Genomic DNA, 19048 nt, shown 5'->3' on the forward strand with positions numbered 1-19048 from the left:
CACAGGACCATCGCAGAGCAGCTGTGGGTTATTTTCAGCACTGCAGGGACACTAGCATTCATATTAACAATAATAATAATCATAATAATATTAATAATAATAATAATAATAATAATAATAATAATAATAATAATAATAATAATAATAATAATAATAATAATAGATATACAGCTCCGGAAATAAATTAAAAGATCTCTCTCAAATAATGCAGAAAAAAGTTCATTGTCATAAAGTTTTGAGAGTTCAGAAATCAATATTAGGTGGAAAAAACTGTTTTTAATCACAGCTTTCATGCATCTTGGCATCATGTTCTCCTCGTACACACTGTTTTTGGATAACTTTATGCTGCTTTACTCCTGGTGCAAAAATTCAAGCAGTTCAGCTTGGTGGTTTGATGGCTTGTGATCATCCATCTTCCTCTTGATTATATTCCAGAGGTTTTTAATTTGGTAAAAGCAAAGAAACGTATTATTTTTAAGTGGTTTAAGTGGGGGGGCTAGCGCTGACAGAGTGCTAAGAGTGTCGACAGCAGACAGTGAGTGGACACATGGTTTAAAGGTCTCATTCCACTGATGTGATATTTGCACAAATAACATAAGAACGAGCTGCTGTTTCTAGCACTATTAGCTCCTGTCTGACGAGACAGTGTCGCTTCTAGGCTTCAGCTCTGCCTGTGGGTGGTCGTGAGCCGAGGTGGGCGTGGCCTAGAATACTAATTCACGGGTTGACATAGACACGGTGCTTTTCCTGATCGACTCGTTTTTCTGAATATTTTTTTTTTACTAGCTGCTGCAGACAATGGAGGTTGAGGAACAGTTTCATGTGCAGCATCATTGGTCTCAGAGAGACCTACTGTATTTCACAAAGAACAAGAAAAAGTGCATTTTAGCGGAAGGAGACCTTTAACTTTAACTTTACTCCAGCAGCACTGCTGTATCTTATTTACTTATAACTAGCCCAAAAAACACTAACACCCTAACCACCACCATGCCAGTAAAGTCCCTGCAGTGCTGAGAATGACGTCTGAAAGTAGGCAGAGAAAAAGTGCAGCTAAAAAGAGCTGGAAAGAGGAATTAAGTAATAAAAGGAATAAAAGGAATAAAGAGGAATGAGCAACAAATAAATGAACAGACCAAAATAATAAAAAGTGATGAGAGGCTAAAAGCACTGTCATAGTTGTCTCCTTCCATGTCAATATTCTGTTCTCTGTGCCATCCCCAAAATCAATCATGACAAAATAATAATAACATTAATACGATACAATCCATCAATTTGTACATTTACACTGTGGAGATTTATACTCAACCTATTTAAACAGAAGCTACTGCCATTTAATGCTTAAACTATATCATGAATAATGAATACTAATGCATTCTCACCATAATAGTGAGGATGTGTTGGGTGCGTGCCTCATAGTCCAAACGATCGGACGTGTACATGACACCAGTGCCCGGATTGATCCGGAACATGCGCATGCTGGCCGGATCGACGCTGCCGTGGATGGAGTAGCTCAGCTTAGCCCGTTCGTCCTTATCTGTGGCTTTAATTCGCAGAATCTCCGTGTCCACTGGTGTGTCCTCTGAAACCGAGACTTCATAAACGGGCTGGGAGAACACGGGAGTGTTGTCGTTGCTGTCCAAGATCCTGATATAAACCTGGAGATAAAATGCATCAAATAAAATAAGAAAATATACTAAAATACCTGCATTAGCTCATATGATACAAAAAGTGATTAAATGGTATTAATTAAATGATGGTAATAGCAACTGCAAGATTGATTTTCTTTCACTCTGAATGAAACTGCCACGGCACTTAAGGTGGAACAGAAAATTCCCTTAATATGTCTGACGTAAAAATTTACTAAAAATGAGACACATCTTGTTGAACTACTCTAGCAGCCTCTAGTAATATTAACTGAAATAAAAATAAACTCGTCTCTAATGTTAGCTTGACTAAGTGCTTTCACGTTTAAGGTGGAATTTAAAGTGGAAGTAGAATTAAGTTGTTAATCGGGCCGAATACGGGTCATCACTGGAACAGAGCCAAAAGTGAAATATCATTGGTTCATGAAAGTGCAAAGAAATCAAAGTATATGTAATACAGATTTTTTTTATTATTATTTGCATTTTACATATTTTCCCAACTTTTTGGATCTTCCAACAATACATGCCAACTAAGGTAGCTCCAGTTTGGTTATCTGGGCCACAAATGAGAGATGAGGCATCATTGGATCAAAAATCTATATGCTTTTTTTCATGTATACTGATGAAAAGCATCAATATTTCATGTTTACTTTTTTTTATTGTGTAGCTTTTACATCCACACTGTTAACCTTTGAACTTTTTGAACTTAAATGATTTAAGTCTATTTTACATAAAATTGGATATTTATAAACATTCCTCAACTATTTTGAGTTATATACTGTACTATTCAAACTGAGATCTTTGAGTTGAACCAAATTATAATAACTGAGTTTAGTCTGAGTTTTGCCATTGGCAGCTTCTTTTACATTGGCTTCTGTCACAATCTATTTGCATACTGGGTGTGTCCAACAGTTTCTGACTAACTCTAATCATCAGTGTGTAGTGATTCCTCCTGGGCTACCTTAGAAATAAATCAAGTTATCTTTTAGTTGTAATAACTTGATGTTTTAATTTATGCTAACTCAAGTTTTCATTCCCTATTACTTAAAAAATCTGAGCAAACCGGCTGCCTTAAAAAAGTTAAGTAAACGCAACTTAAAAAGTTAAATCAACTTTCCTTTTAGTTGTAATAACTTGATGTTTTAAGTTATGCTAACTTCAGATTTCATTCCCCATTACTTAACTTTTTTCAGGCAACCAGTTTCCTAAATTTTTTTAAGTAAATTCAACTCATTCGGGCTTACAGTGCATAAAGAACCTTAGAAAACTTTATAGCTGTGTCAAAACTATATTTATCACAAACCCCCCAAAAAACCAGTGACACTTATTTTGTAAATATCATTCGGCTCGACTAACCATGAGCCATTATTTCAGGGGAGTAATGTGTTTCCTGTAGCAGTTTGTTAAAAGGGACGACACTAAACCTTTAGAGTAAAGGTCCTCTCTTCCTCAGTGTAGACGTACCTGTGTGGTGGCTGTGTTCGTCCCATCAGTCACCTGAACGGTCATGTTGTAGAGAGACTGAGTCTCTGCATCCAGAGGCCTCGCTAACACTACAGTTCCCATCCCTCTGTGGATGTCGAAAGGGCCATCGTAGCTTCCTGCGACGAGGTAAACAAGGAAAAAAAATCTCAAATCTCAAATCTCAAATTGGAGCAGGATAAGATCTGTGAGCAGGAGGAAGTGTTACGGATGGCATATCTACGAATCTGTCGAGATGTCAAAGTTTAGCTGGGGCAGGTCAGAACCATCGTACTACCGATATCATGATTAGCTGGGTTTTTCCGCTCGCCTGAGGAAATCGATTTGGGTGTCGCTCGGCTGTCATCAAAGGGCTTTTTTTAAAAGCAGATTTCATAACATCAGCCGTTTTATGCTGCCATCTTTCTCATCAGCTACGAGCTTCTTATCTCAATCTGCCACGAAACAGCTGCAGCAGGTTCGGGCTCCTCTGCCTCGCCGCTTTCTCAAATCATTAATTCCGGTCCACTCTGAAGGATGAGGGCAAACTCCCCCTGCTTTTAGTATTCATCGCAGGTATCTTATCCAATTCCACTCAATTTCCACCGCACTTAACCGAGATCAGAGGAGCCCGAGTCTGGCAGGTGTCTGAGTATTCACTGTTTACTGTAACAAGAGTTGTGCTTTCGCCCCGAGCGAGCCGAGTTCTTAAAAGAGGCGATGGGAAAATCTGGAGGTTGGATAAGCTGGCCCGTAATGGGTAATGCAAAAAAATAAAAAATAAAACGCAAGCCAAATAAGAAGAGCATTTTCTTCCCCTGCCTGTGTCGCTCGTACAGTTTCTAGCGCAGGAGCTCTGAGGGATGTAGAACGTTTCTCGTGAACTTCTTCCACCTTTTAAAGACAAAGACAGAAAGAGAGCACAATGATGAAAAGTGCGCATTTCGTCATGCTCAATTAAGAGACCAGGGCCCACAGTTATCAAGCTTCCCAGAATCACTTTAAGAAATTGCACTTTAATAAAGAGGTTTAACTTAAAAAAATAAAAAAATAAAATAAAAAAAAAAGGTCACCGCTCAGACCGGGACAAAAGAGCATTTCTCCTCCTACACAGATCACGAGCAATTTCATCTATTTTCTTGAGAGAATGAGAGAATTAGTCACATTCAAAATTGACATTTTTACATAAGTTTTAGATTTATGATGGAACAAACCTAAACACTAAAGTTATAACTAAACTACAACTACAAATTAAACCAGACTACAACAACAACAAAAATGTTTCAAAAGACATACTGTGTAAAATCATTAATCATTAATCAAATACAAATCTGAAAAGTGTGACATATAAAAGTATTCAGACCCCTAAATATCGATACTTAGTAGAGCAGCTCTATCAGCCTTTTTGAGATTTGAGTGTTTAATGCGTCAAGATCTAAAAGAGTAATATATTTTTTATTAAATGCTAAAACTGAAAGTCTCACATTCAACATCTGGTATGTGTCCTATGTGTTACATGTTTAATATGGGTCTATGGTTCTATGAAATCACTGCTTTCCGTCTTTTTTATTTACATTTATGAAAATTTGGCACAGTGTCCCAACTTTTTTGGAATTGGGGTTGTATACAAAGTTCCAAAAAATAATATTAAGCACTCGTGAAAAAGGAATCTAAAGTGGTTTTAAGGGGCCACATGATAAACTGGGACTGTTTTGAAAAACTTGCAGTAATTATACAGTTTTAATAAGCTATAAATGGAGATGTTGCAATTTACTGCAATTAAAAAAATGAAGCAGGCATCATAAAAACACCAGTATTATATGATTATTAAATCAACATTCACATTAACAGTTGTAAACTAAACGTTTATGTGTCTGCAGTAACAAAAACAACATTTAATTCATTTATTTTGAAGTACTCTGGCTATTTGTTTTATAGTATAATTGACTAAATTGCTAATTATGTAATTTTCAGTACATTTTTCTTGTTAATTAGGGAAATCTGTCTGTTTTGGGTTTTAAAAAAGTGCACTAAAGTCCGGTTCAGTTTCTGAGGTTGATATGCAAAGGGCTGAGTATAGAAAATCCAAAGGGCCCCCAGACATACCTGTCAAGTTTTAGATTTAAAAATAAGGGATATTTTCCTCTGTCCGCTTAAAGCCGTCCCACCAGCCCAACGAAGGTTCAGTATCTCTTACATTTTAAAACAGGTTTACAAAAAATCTAAAATAACCACAAGTGAACCACTTACACACTACGATTAGATTATCAGAATCTGAAATGTTGTGGACATTCCTACATATGTCATTCTTTTAATACAGCCAAATTAAAAACCCTTTTCTATATCTTTTTTTTATTTATTTAAGATTTCATGTCTTTTTTGTAATAAATGCACTCTTTTATATGATATATTTTTTATTTATTTAATGGATTTAAAATTGAACAAAGAGTGCACAAATTCTGCAAAATGACTGTTGGTGACCTAAAAATGGTATTATGAGCTTTTACTAAAAGGACAAGGACCAGATATATTCCATCAGTAAAAATTAGTCCTAAGGGGCCTACACAATAATTTTTAATTAATACTTCTTCCTTTTGATCACTCCACCCCTGATCAGTTCAGTTAATTTCGGTTCTCTCCACATTTCTAGTTAAACTGAGTCACAAGCTGTATTTTTTTTTATTTTAAAAGGTTTAATCTGTGTGTTTTATTTCGGAGTATTTTTAAGCAGCTATCAGAAAAATCTCATCACAGTTTCCATGATTAGACTACCGTTACCTTTCGTTACCTTAAATCTCTGCATGTATGTTTTAACATCAGCAGCTCCTGAACTCACAGCGAGGAGGGCGGGGCTTCCCCACACTGACCCTCCTTGCAAGCTGATTGGCTGTTTCTCCTGAAAGGCGGGACTTTCTCTTTGAACCGGCTCCACGATTGGTTAAGAGACACAGAGCGGTCAGTGCCCTGTCTCCTCAATAATATATATTTTTTTATTTTAATATAATACGGGAAATTTACGGGAAAATACTAATACGGGAGGACGGCGGGAAAGAGGAGTAAAATACGGTAGTTTCCCGGCCAAAACGGGAGACTTGACAGGTATGCCCCCAGGCTGTAAAATACCCAGGTCTGTTTTTTTATTGATTCTGTTTATTAATGCATGCATGTAAAATAGTGGTTTTATAAAAATCTTTCGGTTTACAGTAAAGTTTCTTCTTCTATTTTTGCATAAATAAAATATGTTTATTGAAAACTCTGATTGGTGTTTTCCAAATACACATGCTGGCCTTTACTCCATCATTACAGCTGTTCATGTCAGCTTGTAGTCATTAGACATTTTCACACTGGGAGGAGATTGATAACTATGGGTCCCATGGTCTGAAAAGTTAATAAAAACTGTACATAAAAGAGCCACATCATACATTTCTTTTTACAAAATGTCAAAAAATATGATGGATAATACAAATAAAAAGTATTGTTTTAACAAAAGTAAGCTTTTGATGCTTGGTGATGCATGATGATGTGGTATATGATAATGTTGTGGAGTGAAATATATGGAAACTTGGGGCAGTACTAAATTCCAGACAATGATTAGCATAAGTGTCATTTTTGTATTATTATTAATTAGATAGGATGCTTTAAGAAAAACAATAGATGTAGAACGTATAAAGTTGATTGGCAAGAGAAAAAGAGACAACTCTCCAAGTTTATAATGTAATTTAAAGCAATAAATTAAAAATACAAAACGTTACATTAAATCAAGTTAAAAAAGTAAGTAAATTGTATGCAGGATTTTTCTTATCAGCTTCAAGCCTCTCATCACCATCTGCCACAAAACAGCTGCAGCAGATTTAGGCTCCCCTGTCACATTCGCAAATTTCGTAAAATATAAAGAAAAAAAAAATATTTCAATTTATTTTTCTTCAATAATAGTTTGCTATAATTATTTAAAAAATAAATCACTTAAAAAAAGTATGAAATAAAAGTTAAGCACAGAAACAAAATACAATCTCTGAAGTATTTTTTTCACCCCTAATTTAAAAAAAATCTATTTGTTGTAGAAAAAGCTCTTTAAAGAGACACTAAACCCTAAATCATATTTTTTTCATTAATAGATGAAATGTTTTCCTTTAAAGTTTAAAGTCAAACATAACCGTTAAAAAAACGCTTTTATTGCACCTTGTAAATCTGAATCCTTTGCTAAAGCTCTTATATTTCATTTTATTCTGCCAGGCTTACATTCTTTTTTTTATTTACATTTAAATATCTATTATTAAACTAAGTCTTTAAAAGAAGAACAAGTGGTATTTATATTGTTGTGATTAATCTGATTAATTATTTTAATCAGTTGACAACACTAATACTAGTATAAATATAGATGTAGACATACAATATGGAAAGATGAAAATATAGTGTCAGAAAATGCATAAATAAACAAGCAAATGTTCAAACTTAAAAATGAATGCAATTTTTAAAAATATTATTCATGCCAATATTGACAACATTAATGAGATTACAGTGATATATCAGCATTATGTTAAATTTAGATTAAAAAAAATAAAAATCTCCTGATCCCAGACATACTGTAGCTGTTCAGTCAAAGACATGTTTACTGTGTGAAGTTTTGCACTGGAGTAATGAGACTCATTAGTCTCACCTATGCCACACCTATGTGTGATTAATGTTGTCGGATTGTAAAAAAAATAAAATAAAATAGCCCTTATTAACCCTATAAGCTGGACCACTTGCTTGTTTTAATGATGCTCCTGATCATGGCAGCCTACTGTAGAGTATCGGTCAAACGTTTGTTTGGACACATCTTCTCATTCAACATTTTCTTTATGTCTTTATTTATTGTCTACATATGGAATCACATACTAAACAAACAAAAAAAAAGAGTTTGTCCTCCACAATCCCCTAAACTAATCCCTAAAAGCTGATTTGAGTGACTGTGAGCTGGAGCTTCACAGTGTGAAGAAATAGCAGCAGCTATTGTTCAGCACCTCCAGAAACTCCTTCATCAAGGCTCTTCCAGAAATCTATTCCAGTTGACTCTACCTCATTAAGAAACTGAGATTAAATACCAAGAGTGTGCAGATCTGTTATCAAAGCTAAACATGGCTGCTAATGTAAAAAACATATTCTGGTTTATTTAACATGCTTTTTTTATTTTACAATATTTTTGTATTTGTAATGTTTTATAAAAATCTTTAATATTAAATGTATGATGTAAAATATCATAAAAAGAAAGAAACATACTGAATGAGAAGAGATGTGTGCAAACTTTTGACTGGCACTGTATGTAATCTAAAGTTGATTTATTTTACTACTGAATTAAAAAAAAATCTGCCAAAATTTTTGTGCATACACTCTAAAGAAGTTTTTGTACTCAAAGGTACACTTTTCATAGTTGTACCATCAAAGGTACAATACTGGTCTTTACAGGGTCAGATTTGTTCCCTCTGAAGTCCAAAGTCATTTCTAACAGCAATAAGTACAAATTTGTACCATTTAACCTGCAGCCAAAAGGTACATTCAGTATTCTATATCACTGTACTAATAAACAATACATATTTTAATTGCACATTTTTTATTTGAAAGCCAGATAATTTTGGATCATCAATTTCTTTACACATTTTTAGTTGATGATAATGTTTATAATCTTTATAATCTTTACTGGCACAAAAACCAAGGGTACAAAAAAGGACTTTCACTGAAAGGTACTTTTTTTGTACCTCAATATAAGGTACAGCCCCAGCGACAAGCTTTGTACTCTTTTAAGTACAAATCTGTACTTACTTTTCTTAGTGTGTATAGTAATTGCACATAACATTAGCACAACATTTGGATGGAAACCAAGCTGCAAAAATCAAAAATCTTATATGCAAGTGGATTGGAGACTATCTAGCAACAGGAACGAAGAATTGAGATTTAGGCGTACATAAGCTGGTCACGATAATCACATTATCAACTTATTGTAGAACAAATGGACATGATCTCAGTAATTAAGCAGTAATACACAAGAGGACAAGAAAATATGATCTGTTTGGTTATAAACTCTCCGCAGGGTAGGAACTAACTGTGGTATATTTGATAATGATGATATTTAAGCAATAGAACACGGCTGTGATTTGGTCGTAGATCATCACAGCCGTGATGTTGTTCATGATGACACACAACCTTGAGTGTTCTATTGCTTTTATACAACAGTTTCTTTCTACAAAATGAATAAAGAAAATAAATCAAAGAACTTTAAGAAATTAAGAATGAATATGCTTTAATGTGGCCAAAAAGTAGTTCCACAAAATCTGTCACAGAACTGAAACTTAACTACAAAACGGTGTATGGTTCATACAGACTAACACCACGAACGTTAGCTTGAAAGCAAAATTGGCAATAAGTGAAGATGGTAACGTTAGGTGGGTAAAATAACGCTAATACTCTCCTCTCCTGCTCCGTGGAGTCGTCTTCAGGTGAAAGCTGCGCATTTTTTGAGCATTTCTGCTTGTTTTGCTGGGTGGTGTTGGTTTTAGCTAGCCGGCTGGACTGTGGTTAGGTTAGCGTAGCCTGCTTTAGCTCAGCATTAGCTTAGGTTAGCCTAGCCTGGCTGGTTAGCATTCTGGCTGTCAGACGGAATTAGCCGAGTGATTTTCTTTCCCTTTTTTCCACAAAAAACAGCCAGCGCTGCGGGTGAGCGTGCCGTGGTTGAGCGTGCCGTGATTAAGCGCTAGCCTGTGCTAAGCTAACGCTGCTGCTGGTGCCGTTGATGATTATAAGCTGTCCTGTGTGTATACACCGTTACTCGGCAACGCGTCGGCGGAGTGATACAGATTTAGTGTGAGAAGGCCGTGATGTTATCACAAATATCATCACGCTAGAACACGTCTCAACCAATCAGATTGTGAGGTCGGAACTAACTGTTGTATAATATTTGATAATGATGATGTTGTCTATTATGTGTTTATTTGTATGTTTGTTCACATATATAGCAGTGAACAGAATTTTAGGCAGTCATGCAGTCAATGACCAGTGCTTCAATGACTGTGACTAAATACACACAGTGTGAACTGCAGTAGGTGAATAATCTGTCATTAATTAAAATGTTGTTTTGTTTTTTTATCTTTAAAAGGGTATAATTGTTTTGTTATGCTATTCTACTATCATTATATCAGTGTTATTAATTGGCCTTAAAATAACAAAAATAATATCATTTATCGCAATCATTTCTGGGACAATACATCGTCCACAATATATATATTGTTATATACATTGTCACCAGCCTAGCCGTACAACTTTTAAACCAGGGGTGTCCAAACTACGGCACGCGGGCCATTTGTGGCCCGTTTCCTTTTTTGGAGCGGCCCGCTAGAATGAAAGTTGGCCCGCTGTTTTTTCAAAGTTCAAAGTTTGAACGCTAGGTGTCAGAAACGGACCAAAGAGTCTAAAAGCGGAGAGAGTGCACATTTCTAGAGCAGAAAAATCTTAGTTTACACAACACTGTCAAAGACAAAGATTGTAAGTCAAGTAAAATGGTGTGTAAATGAAATATCAGGAATCAGGAAAAATGTATTATTTAAAGTGGTATATTTCATTAATTGTTTTATTATAGAGTCTGTGGCCCGTGACTTCAAATATACTTCTCCTTTTGGCCCCCAACAAAAAAAAGTTTGGACACCCCTGTTTTAAACTTTCTAAAATTATCTTCGTACCCTCAGTGCAAAACTAGCCAACTTCACACACAAATCTGGTCTTGGCTGATCAGCTAAAGGGAGGAGGCGTGTATTCTTTACAGGCCGAGACACAATGTCACTTCAATAGAGTTTCCATGTTGAAACGTACCAATGATATCAAACCAGAGCGGTGTTTCTGTCTGCCGGATAGAGACGACTCCCACGCTCTCCGACACTTTCGCGCTCTCCGCTACAGAGAAGTTATAGCTAGGAGCACTGAAGCGCAAGTCCTGTAGCAAGGGCAAAGGCTTCCGGATCCACTCAATATGCAGCCGTGTAGTCGACCACTTCTGAGGGCTCCCATTGTCCATGGCTTTTATCTGCAGGGTTTGAAGAATGCATAATGAACAGTACAAAGGAGGAGGTGTACAATAGGCTTTAATTGACTTCAGAAACAGAAAATAAAGAGAGCAAGATTAGGTTTAAAGTGATACTTCAATAAAAAAAAAAAAATCGAATTCATATAATTTTCACCTCACGTATGAAGTCATGTAGTCAATCAGACGGGACATGTTCGGTGGCCGTGCTTCTTTAGCTGTAGCCTGAAGCTAATGCTGAGGCTAATGCTAGTTACATTATTATGTTGCAATAATAAGTGCATGATTTAATCACCACACAAACTGCCACCACCATCTGCAGTGGTTAAATAATCCTATGTTAAATACACTTCATAAAGTGTTGTTGCAGAAATTTGATCACAGAACAGAGAAACAGACAAAATACTGAACATAAAACACAGAACCTCCAATGAGCAACAGTGGTAGGAAAAGCATGTACTATTAAGGCTAAAATACAGCTCTAGAAAACAAATAATCAACCACTTAAAAATGATGTGTTTCTTTGATTTTACCAAATTAAAAACCTCTGGAATTGAATTAAGAGGAAGATAAAACATCACAAGCCATCAAACCAAGCTGAACTGCTTGATTTTTTGCACCAGGAGTAAAGCAGCATAAAGTTATCCAAAAGCAGTGTGTAAGACTGGTGGAGGAGAACATGATGCCAAGATGCGTGATTTAAACTGTGATTAAAAACCACCAGGGTTATTCCACCAAATTCTAATTTCTGCTCTCTTAAAACTTTATGAATATTAACTTTTTTTTACATTATTTGAGGTCTCAAAGCTCTGTACCTTTTTGTTATTTTAGCCATTTCTCATCTTCTGCAAATAAATGCTTTAAATTATAATATTGTTTTATTTGGAATTTGGGAGAAATGTCGTCCAAAGTTCATAGAATAAAACCAAAATGTTCATTTTACTCAAACATTACCTATAAATAGCAAAATCAGAGAAACTGATTCAGAAACTGAAGTGGTCTCTTAATTATATACAGAGCTGTAAAAGGGAAGAACCATCCTTCTCTGGTTAGATATCTTATAAATGAATGTTAAAAAGTCATTATATATCCATATAGGCCTAATATATTCAGGTAAATAGCCACACCAGCAATGGAAGCAGTTAGAAAATTCCTGCAAATTCATATAAAGTTTGGTGTATTAAACAGAAAAAAAAAAATTCTACTTCTAATCTATGCCACAGCTTCTCAACCAGTGTGCCATGAACCATGAGTGGGCCATGAAGCTCCTTGTTGTTGGACCATCCTCAGTGAGAGGCAGAAGTTCATATTTTGCCAGTAATGACACTTTAAGGGTGTACTCACACTAGGCAATCCGTGCCGCGCCTGGGCACGGTTAACTCCCAAAGCACAGCTTGATTGACTAGTATGATTGTCCAGGACTGTGCCTGGGCACGGTACACAGAACTGTGCTCCAGAACCATTTAACCGAACCATGCCTAGTGTGAGTACACACTAAGTCATAAAAGTATAAGTAAGTAGTTTTTTTTTATTTAGTATACACTCTAAAAAACAGAGGTGTGATATGAGTATTTTTTTGTACTCGAAGGTACACTCTTTATAATTGTACCCTCAAAGGTACAATATTGGTCTTTACAGGGTCAGATTTGTTCCCTCTGAAGTACAAAGTCATTCCTAACAGCAATAAGTACAAATTTGTACCATTTAACCTGCAGCCAAAGGGTACATTCAGTATTCTGCATCACTGTACTAATAAACAATATATATTTAAATTTCACATTTTTTATTTGAAAGCCAGACAATTTTGGATCATCAAGTTTTTGAGCCATATTTAGTTGATGATAACGTTTATAATCTTTATGATCTTTACTGCCACAAAAACCATGGGTACAAAAAAGGACTTTCACTGAAAGGTACTTTTTTGTGCCTCAATATAAGGTACAGCCCCAGCGACAAGCTTTGTACTCTTTTAAGTACAAATCTGTACTTATATTTCTTAGAGTGTATAAAAAAATTGAGAGCTCAATCAGGTTCATACTATATGTATATATTGTAAACGCATGAATAGAAATGAATAGAAATGTGAATAGAAACATAAATAAAGGAGAATTTACTCAAGTCAAAGTAAACGTTGCAATAATGAGACAACCTAGTTGCAGACGCTCAGTGCAGACAATTATACAACCAGAGATGAAAACAAAGAAACAAAGCAAATCAAGCATAAAATTGCTATTGTTCAGGCTTCTGTTCAGTTCTCATGTTTTCAGTGTCAGCACTTTCAAAAGATGAATAAAAGTCTAAATTATTTTACATAAAAAGCTGAGATTTGTTTCTTGTTTGGCTGTTTTGCTTTCTAGATATAAACTTGTGTGAAAAAGGTTGTGTAACAATTGTAGAAAAGGATGAGAGACAGGCATAATTGCAGGTAATTTTATTAAGCAAATTTAGCAAAAACTGAAAAAAAAAAAAAAAAAAAAAAACTAAGAAGATTAAACTAGAAATAAAAAACAAGCTAAACAAGCTGAAAGAATGTGACCCTAAACAAGCTGGAAACAACCATGAACTGATGTGTAGCCGCATAAGACAGAAAGGAACTCTGAAACAAAGGTAGTATATATACAGTACCAGTCAAAAGTTTGGACACATCTCATTCAATGCTTTTTCTTTATTCCTATGATAAATTTGTTTTGTTCATTGTAGATCAATATTGAAGACCTTAAAAGAATTAAGGAACACTATTAAATTACGTAGTAAACAAATAAAGTGGTTGTCCTCCACAATCCCCTGATCTAAACGTGATCATCTGAGATGGTAATTTGAGATGATTTGGGAAGAGCTGGAGCTTCACAGTGGAAAGAAAACACAGCAACCATTATTCAGCAACTCCAGAAACTCTTTTTTTTTCTTTTTATGGGTCAATTAGTTTTTATAGTCTTCAAAATTTTTTGATGGTTTTTATTTTTATATATATTTTTTATTCATCCATATTAAATGTTGATTTAAAATTAGCATTTATTTTATTTAATATTTTTTTACTGTTTTGTTTGTTAATATTTCTAATTTCTAATTATATGTTTTCAATCCCATTTATACTGCATTCAAAGAGAAAATAAACCTGAGAAAACTACTATTCTACCTCATGAAGCCACTAAGATTAAAATACCAAGAGTTTACAGATCTGTCAGCAAAGCTAAATGTGGTATTTAGAAGAATCTAAAACTGGTTTAAACACTGTTTTTTTTTTTACTAAATATTCAACAATACATTTACAATGTAAAAAACATAAAAGATAGAACATAAATTGAATGAGAAGAGGTGTGTACAAACATTTGATTGGTACTGTTTATAGAGACAGACAAGGAACACCTGGGGCAGATAATGACTGGGCTGAGTAATAAATGAAACACAGGTAGAAACATGTGATTAGACGCACATGGTAAACAAAATAAACAGAGCAATTACAAACACAAATACGGATCAGTAAAGGAACAAAACAAGACAAAAGCGTGACAGGTTGTGAACCCCTGAGATATGCAATAAAGCCTTTGTCCATTTTTATAGATAACGGCGTCAACCAAAAGCCCTAAAAGGCTAATTAGGGCTAAATTTTATACACAGAAATGTAATTACATAAGCATGCGGATGGCAGAGGCCACAACTTGCCAACTTCTGATATCTCAAATGGCATGAATAAACTGGTGAAAATAGACTGGTGAACATGAACAAAGAGTAGTAGAGTGCTCTTAGTTTTCTGAACATTCTGGCTCAGACAACGCTCCATATTGTACACTGTCACATTATGTTCAAGTATGCTGACTATTTGAATGTCTAATCTGCCCCTTAGGCAGGGTTTATGACTAATTGGTGCCATAAACATGCATTACTTGCATTATTACCAACATTAGCCCTCAGACACTAAATGTGTCTTGGCTGACTGGCTGTATCTGCATCTAAATCAAATTGTGTAAACTTGATTTTCTCTAATTTAAAGTGGCCCTAGAAAGAAAAGTACATAGAGGTGAAATACCATGAACCATAAATTCTGGTCTACTTTTAAAGAGGACCCTTTATGAAAAACTCACTTTTTGCATGCTTTTGTATTTTTACTCTACTTTGGTTATAGGAATCATATGCTTTTATGTTTTGTTTGCATGACTTTCTTATTGTGACATCACCCCTCGCCTGTCAACCCTCCACCAGAGCCCCACCCACTAGATCAGTTGAGGAAATGGCATTTCGGTTGAGAACCTCAGACAGTACACAGCAGAATTAGCCAGGAGACTTCTTCTGAGGGAGGGATCTGTACCTACTGCTCGTGAAAAGTCAGCAGATGAGGGAGATTTAAGTACTTTTTTAAATAAGTCCCAAGTTTTTTCTGCTTCTATGACAGTTAACTAGCTGACAAAGTCAAAGTCAACCCCTGGGAAGTGAGTAGATGCTAGTCTAAAAACTAAATACACATCAATTTCTAGCTATTTGCAACCATGTTGAGCATAGTAACGATAGAAAGCCATAGCAAGCTATCCAGTAAGACTTGGAAATAATGATAATAAAAAAATCATCACAGTTCTCTTTTTTTGGTGCTAAAAACATGTTGTAAGCTAAATGGTGCTATAAACCAGTCATAAATGCAGAGCTTAATTATTTCACCAGCTCTTATTAAAAGGACAAATATTGTGTTTAACTCTAAGACAAAATTACAGGGTTGTAAATAGGCCTGTAAAACTGCGTCTGAGCATATATATATACAGAGGCGGTCTTTGCATAGAGGCATTGCTAGGCAACTGCCTTGGGCCCCTCCCACTGCAGCCCACTGTAGGGCCCCCCTGACTAGTTGCAAACTTCCCATAGGCCTACAGCTGGTAATTGGGGCCCTTTGGACAGTAATTCACAGATTTCAGTAATTCACAGTGCATTCAGAAATGGTGATTCTTGTATGTTTAAAATGGAAACAAAGACAACACAATAAATTACAAAGAAATACAGTTCAGTCCACACCCCCCTCTCTTTCGCGTTAAAATGGAATATTCCATTCATGCCATGTGGCCATGCCGTGAACCGCTAATGCGGGGAATTAAGGTGAAATTAAGTGTACAAGTGGGTTGTGAGCGAAGCCATGAGGCACTTGCTACAAAAAGAAAAAGGAGGAAGAGGCTAAACTAAAAACAGATGCTCTTCCAAAACTGATAAGCTTTTTTTTTATCAATAAAATACTAAAAATATTTAAAATGAATAAAAAGTAATTAATATAAAATAAAAACTCATTTAAAACACAATCAAAAGCTATCTAATAGGCTAGTGCACAGAATAATTTCAGTTTGAGTTAGTTTCAGTTTCAAAGAATTGAAACAGCTCACCAAAACCTCTACCTATCCTTTATATTTGACAATATTTGATTACTTTACAGGTCCTCACTCATCTTAATTTTAGTTGTTATATTATTTTTAGCCTCGCGATGAATTTAGCTCCGTGCTGCGGGAGGGAGGGAGGGAGGGGGAGAGAGAGAGAGAGAGAGCGCAGCGGCGCAGAGCGCCTCATTTTGCCTGATTTCTCTTGATTAAATATCAAGAAACATGTGAATTAAATAACTTTTAATACCATATATTTTAATTCACTTGATAGGACCTTATTTATTAAAACGTTTTTTTTTTTTAATCGCAATGCCGCGCGCACTTTCCTTATGACTGACGCTAAACTGTTTGATCCAGTTGTTATATTATATTATATTAATACCATTTTAACGTTTTTCGTTTCTATGTTTTGAAATTCGTTATATTATATTTTTGTCAACATTTTGGGTTTATTTTCGTTTGTTATTTTTCTAATAATAATAGAATTTACATAATTTATTTTCAAAGTACCGTGCCCAACACTGGCTGACAATGAGCGAGTTTCCTGGCACAACCAGCATAAATAACATGAAATGTTCAAAATGAATACAGACATGTAGAAAAACGAAGACGAAGACAAGCTGTAACCTAGATATAAATAATAATAGTATAATAATAATAGAATAATAATAGAATAATAATAAATAATAGAATAATATGCCAATTAGGCATATTTGTAGCAGTAGGGTATTTTAATTTTCATCCCTGACTCTAATTCATTTAAGTTATATACCTGATTTGATCTTTTTTTGTACAATCCCTGCTAAAGTTTTAGGTGAAGGAGACCTAAAGTTTCTGGAAAAAAAAAACAGTGGGTGTGGCATCATGATGGTTACCATCCATCACGATGTTGGGTCATAAATGAGGATGGACGATGATATCGTCCATCGGCACAACCCTATTTCTGGCATATTAATGTTGATGGGCCCCCTAGCTAAATTCGCCTTGAGCCCCCAAATTGCTAAGTCCGCCACTGTATATATATTTCACCACAAACATCCCCAATGTTGTTAGAGAAGCTGGTTAAACATATGACACAACCTCAACTAGATACGGAAAGAACACTTACTGTAAGGATGTCATAGCCCCCTGCTGTAACCATCTTCCTCGAGGACACCATGGCAGTCCTGGCATCTATGACAAACTTCCCGTCATCGTTTCCCTCCACTATACTGTACGATAGCTCGGCGTTGGGCCCCTCGTCTCGGTCGTAAGCGAAGACTCTGTAGACGGGGTCCCCGCGTTTGTTCCGGTCACGCTCAGGCAGGCTGATGCGGTAGACGGTCTCGGGGAATTCAGGCTTGTTGTCATTCTCATCTTGAACATGCACAATCACCCAGACTGTGGAGAGCCTGGACGCATCATTGCCATCTGTTACGGTCACCTGAATGCACACAAGAATTTCATAACAGTGTTATCCACATTCATACTGATTCTCTCTCAAAACCATGAGGGAGTTATTAAAATATTAGAGTGAAAAGATAGGGTTTATTTTGAAAAACTGTACAAATGAAATAAGCTTCTAGCCTGGATACAAGATCAGTTACAGCTGGGCAAGAAGGCACATAGATAATAGATTCAGTGTGACATTTAGTGGTAGATTTACCCACAGATTTGACTCAAAATAAAAAGCTTCTCTGGTGAGCTTTTGTTTACCTTCCTCCCCTGTCTCTCTTCTGCTCTCTGCATGATTTTAGTTTCTTCCCGTTCTCGTTTTAACACCCGTTTTTGGCCTCAATCTCTCCTTGAGTGCCCCTACTAGTGCCTCAATTTACTAGCAGGGGCAGCAGTGTATTGGATCACAACCCTGACGACACGGGTTCGATCCTGCGTATTATTTATTTTAATTTTTTTCCCTTTCTTCTTGGGTTTATCTGCTTTGAGATCAACTGTTCTGCAATTGGTTTCAACAACCCTCTGGGCTGGAGAGCTACTAGTCTGTAGCACTTCATGTCTGCAACACTTCATTTTTCAAAATAGTTTTTTTATTTTTTTGGCCCGCCACGTGATGGCTTGGAAAATATCAAACTTAATTGCTGACCCCTATTATATACATACATAAATGTAAGTCTGATTACTACCGGCTGACCTAAATTATTCCAAATGGGCATGGACAACTCATCCAGGAGGTCAGAAAAGACCACAGAACAACATTTAAAAAAAACTGCAGGTCTCACTTGCCACAGTTAAGGTCAGTGTTAATTATTCAATAATAAGTAAGAGACTGGTCACAAATGGCATCCATGGGAGAGTTCCAAGGCACATAACCATCACTGACCAAAAAAAACACAACAGTCTGTCTTACATTTGCCAAAAAACATCTTGATGAGCCTCAGGACTAAATCAGGGCAAATATTCTTTGGAATGACGTGACAAAAGTGGAACTATTTGGAAGGTGTGTGTCCCATTAAATATGGCATGAAACTAAAAAATAATTTCAGAAAAAGAACATCATAATGAAGGTAAAACATGGTGGTGTCTTTCTCCCATTTGCCTAAAACACCCAG

General features: G+C 35.7%; 1 protein-coding gene across 1 annotated transcript in view; it reads right to left on the bottom strand.

The window, feature by feature from the left end:
• LOC103030555 (protocadherin Fat 3) overlaps positions 1-19048 on the bottom strand; it is a 179299-nt gene that overhangs the window by 87840 nt on the left and 72411 nt on the right. The window contains exons 5-8 of the mRNA XM_049468961.1: positions 17611-17925; positions 10944-11154; positions 3108-3244; positions 1380-1655 (exon numbers count right to left, since the gene is read on the bottom strand). Coding sequence (XP_049324918.1) covers positions 1380-1655; positions 3108-3244; positions 10944-11154; positions 17611-17925 — 939 coding nt within the window. The remainder of the gene's footprint in view (positions 1-1379; positions 1656-3107; positions 3245-10943; positions 11155-17610; positions 17926-19048) is intronic.

This window comes from Astyanax mexicanus, chromosome 20 (genome assembly GCF_023375975.1).
Source record: "Astyanax mexicanus isolate ESR-SI-001 chromosome 20, AstMex3_surface, whole genome shotgun sequence".
Classification (NCBI taxonomy): Eukaryota; Metazoa; Chordata; class Actinopteri; order Characiformes; family Acestrorhamphidae; genus Astyanax; species Astyanax mexicanus.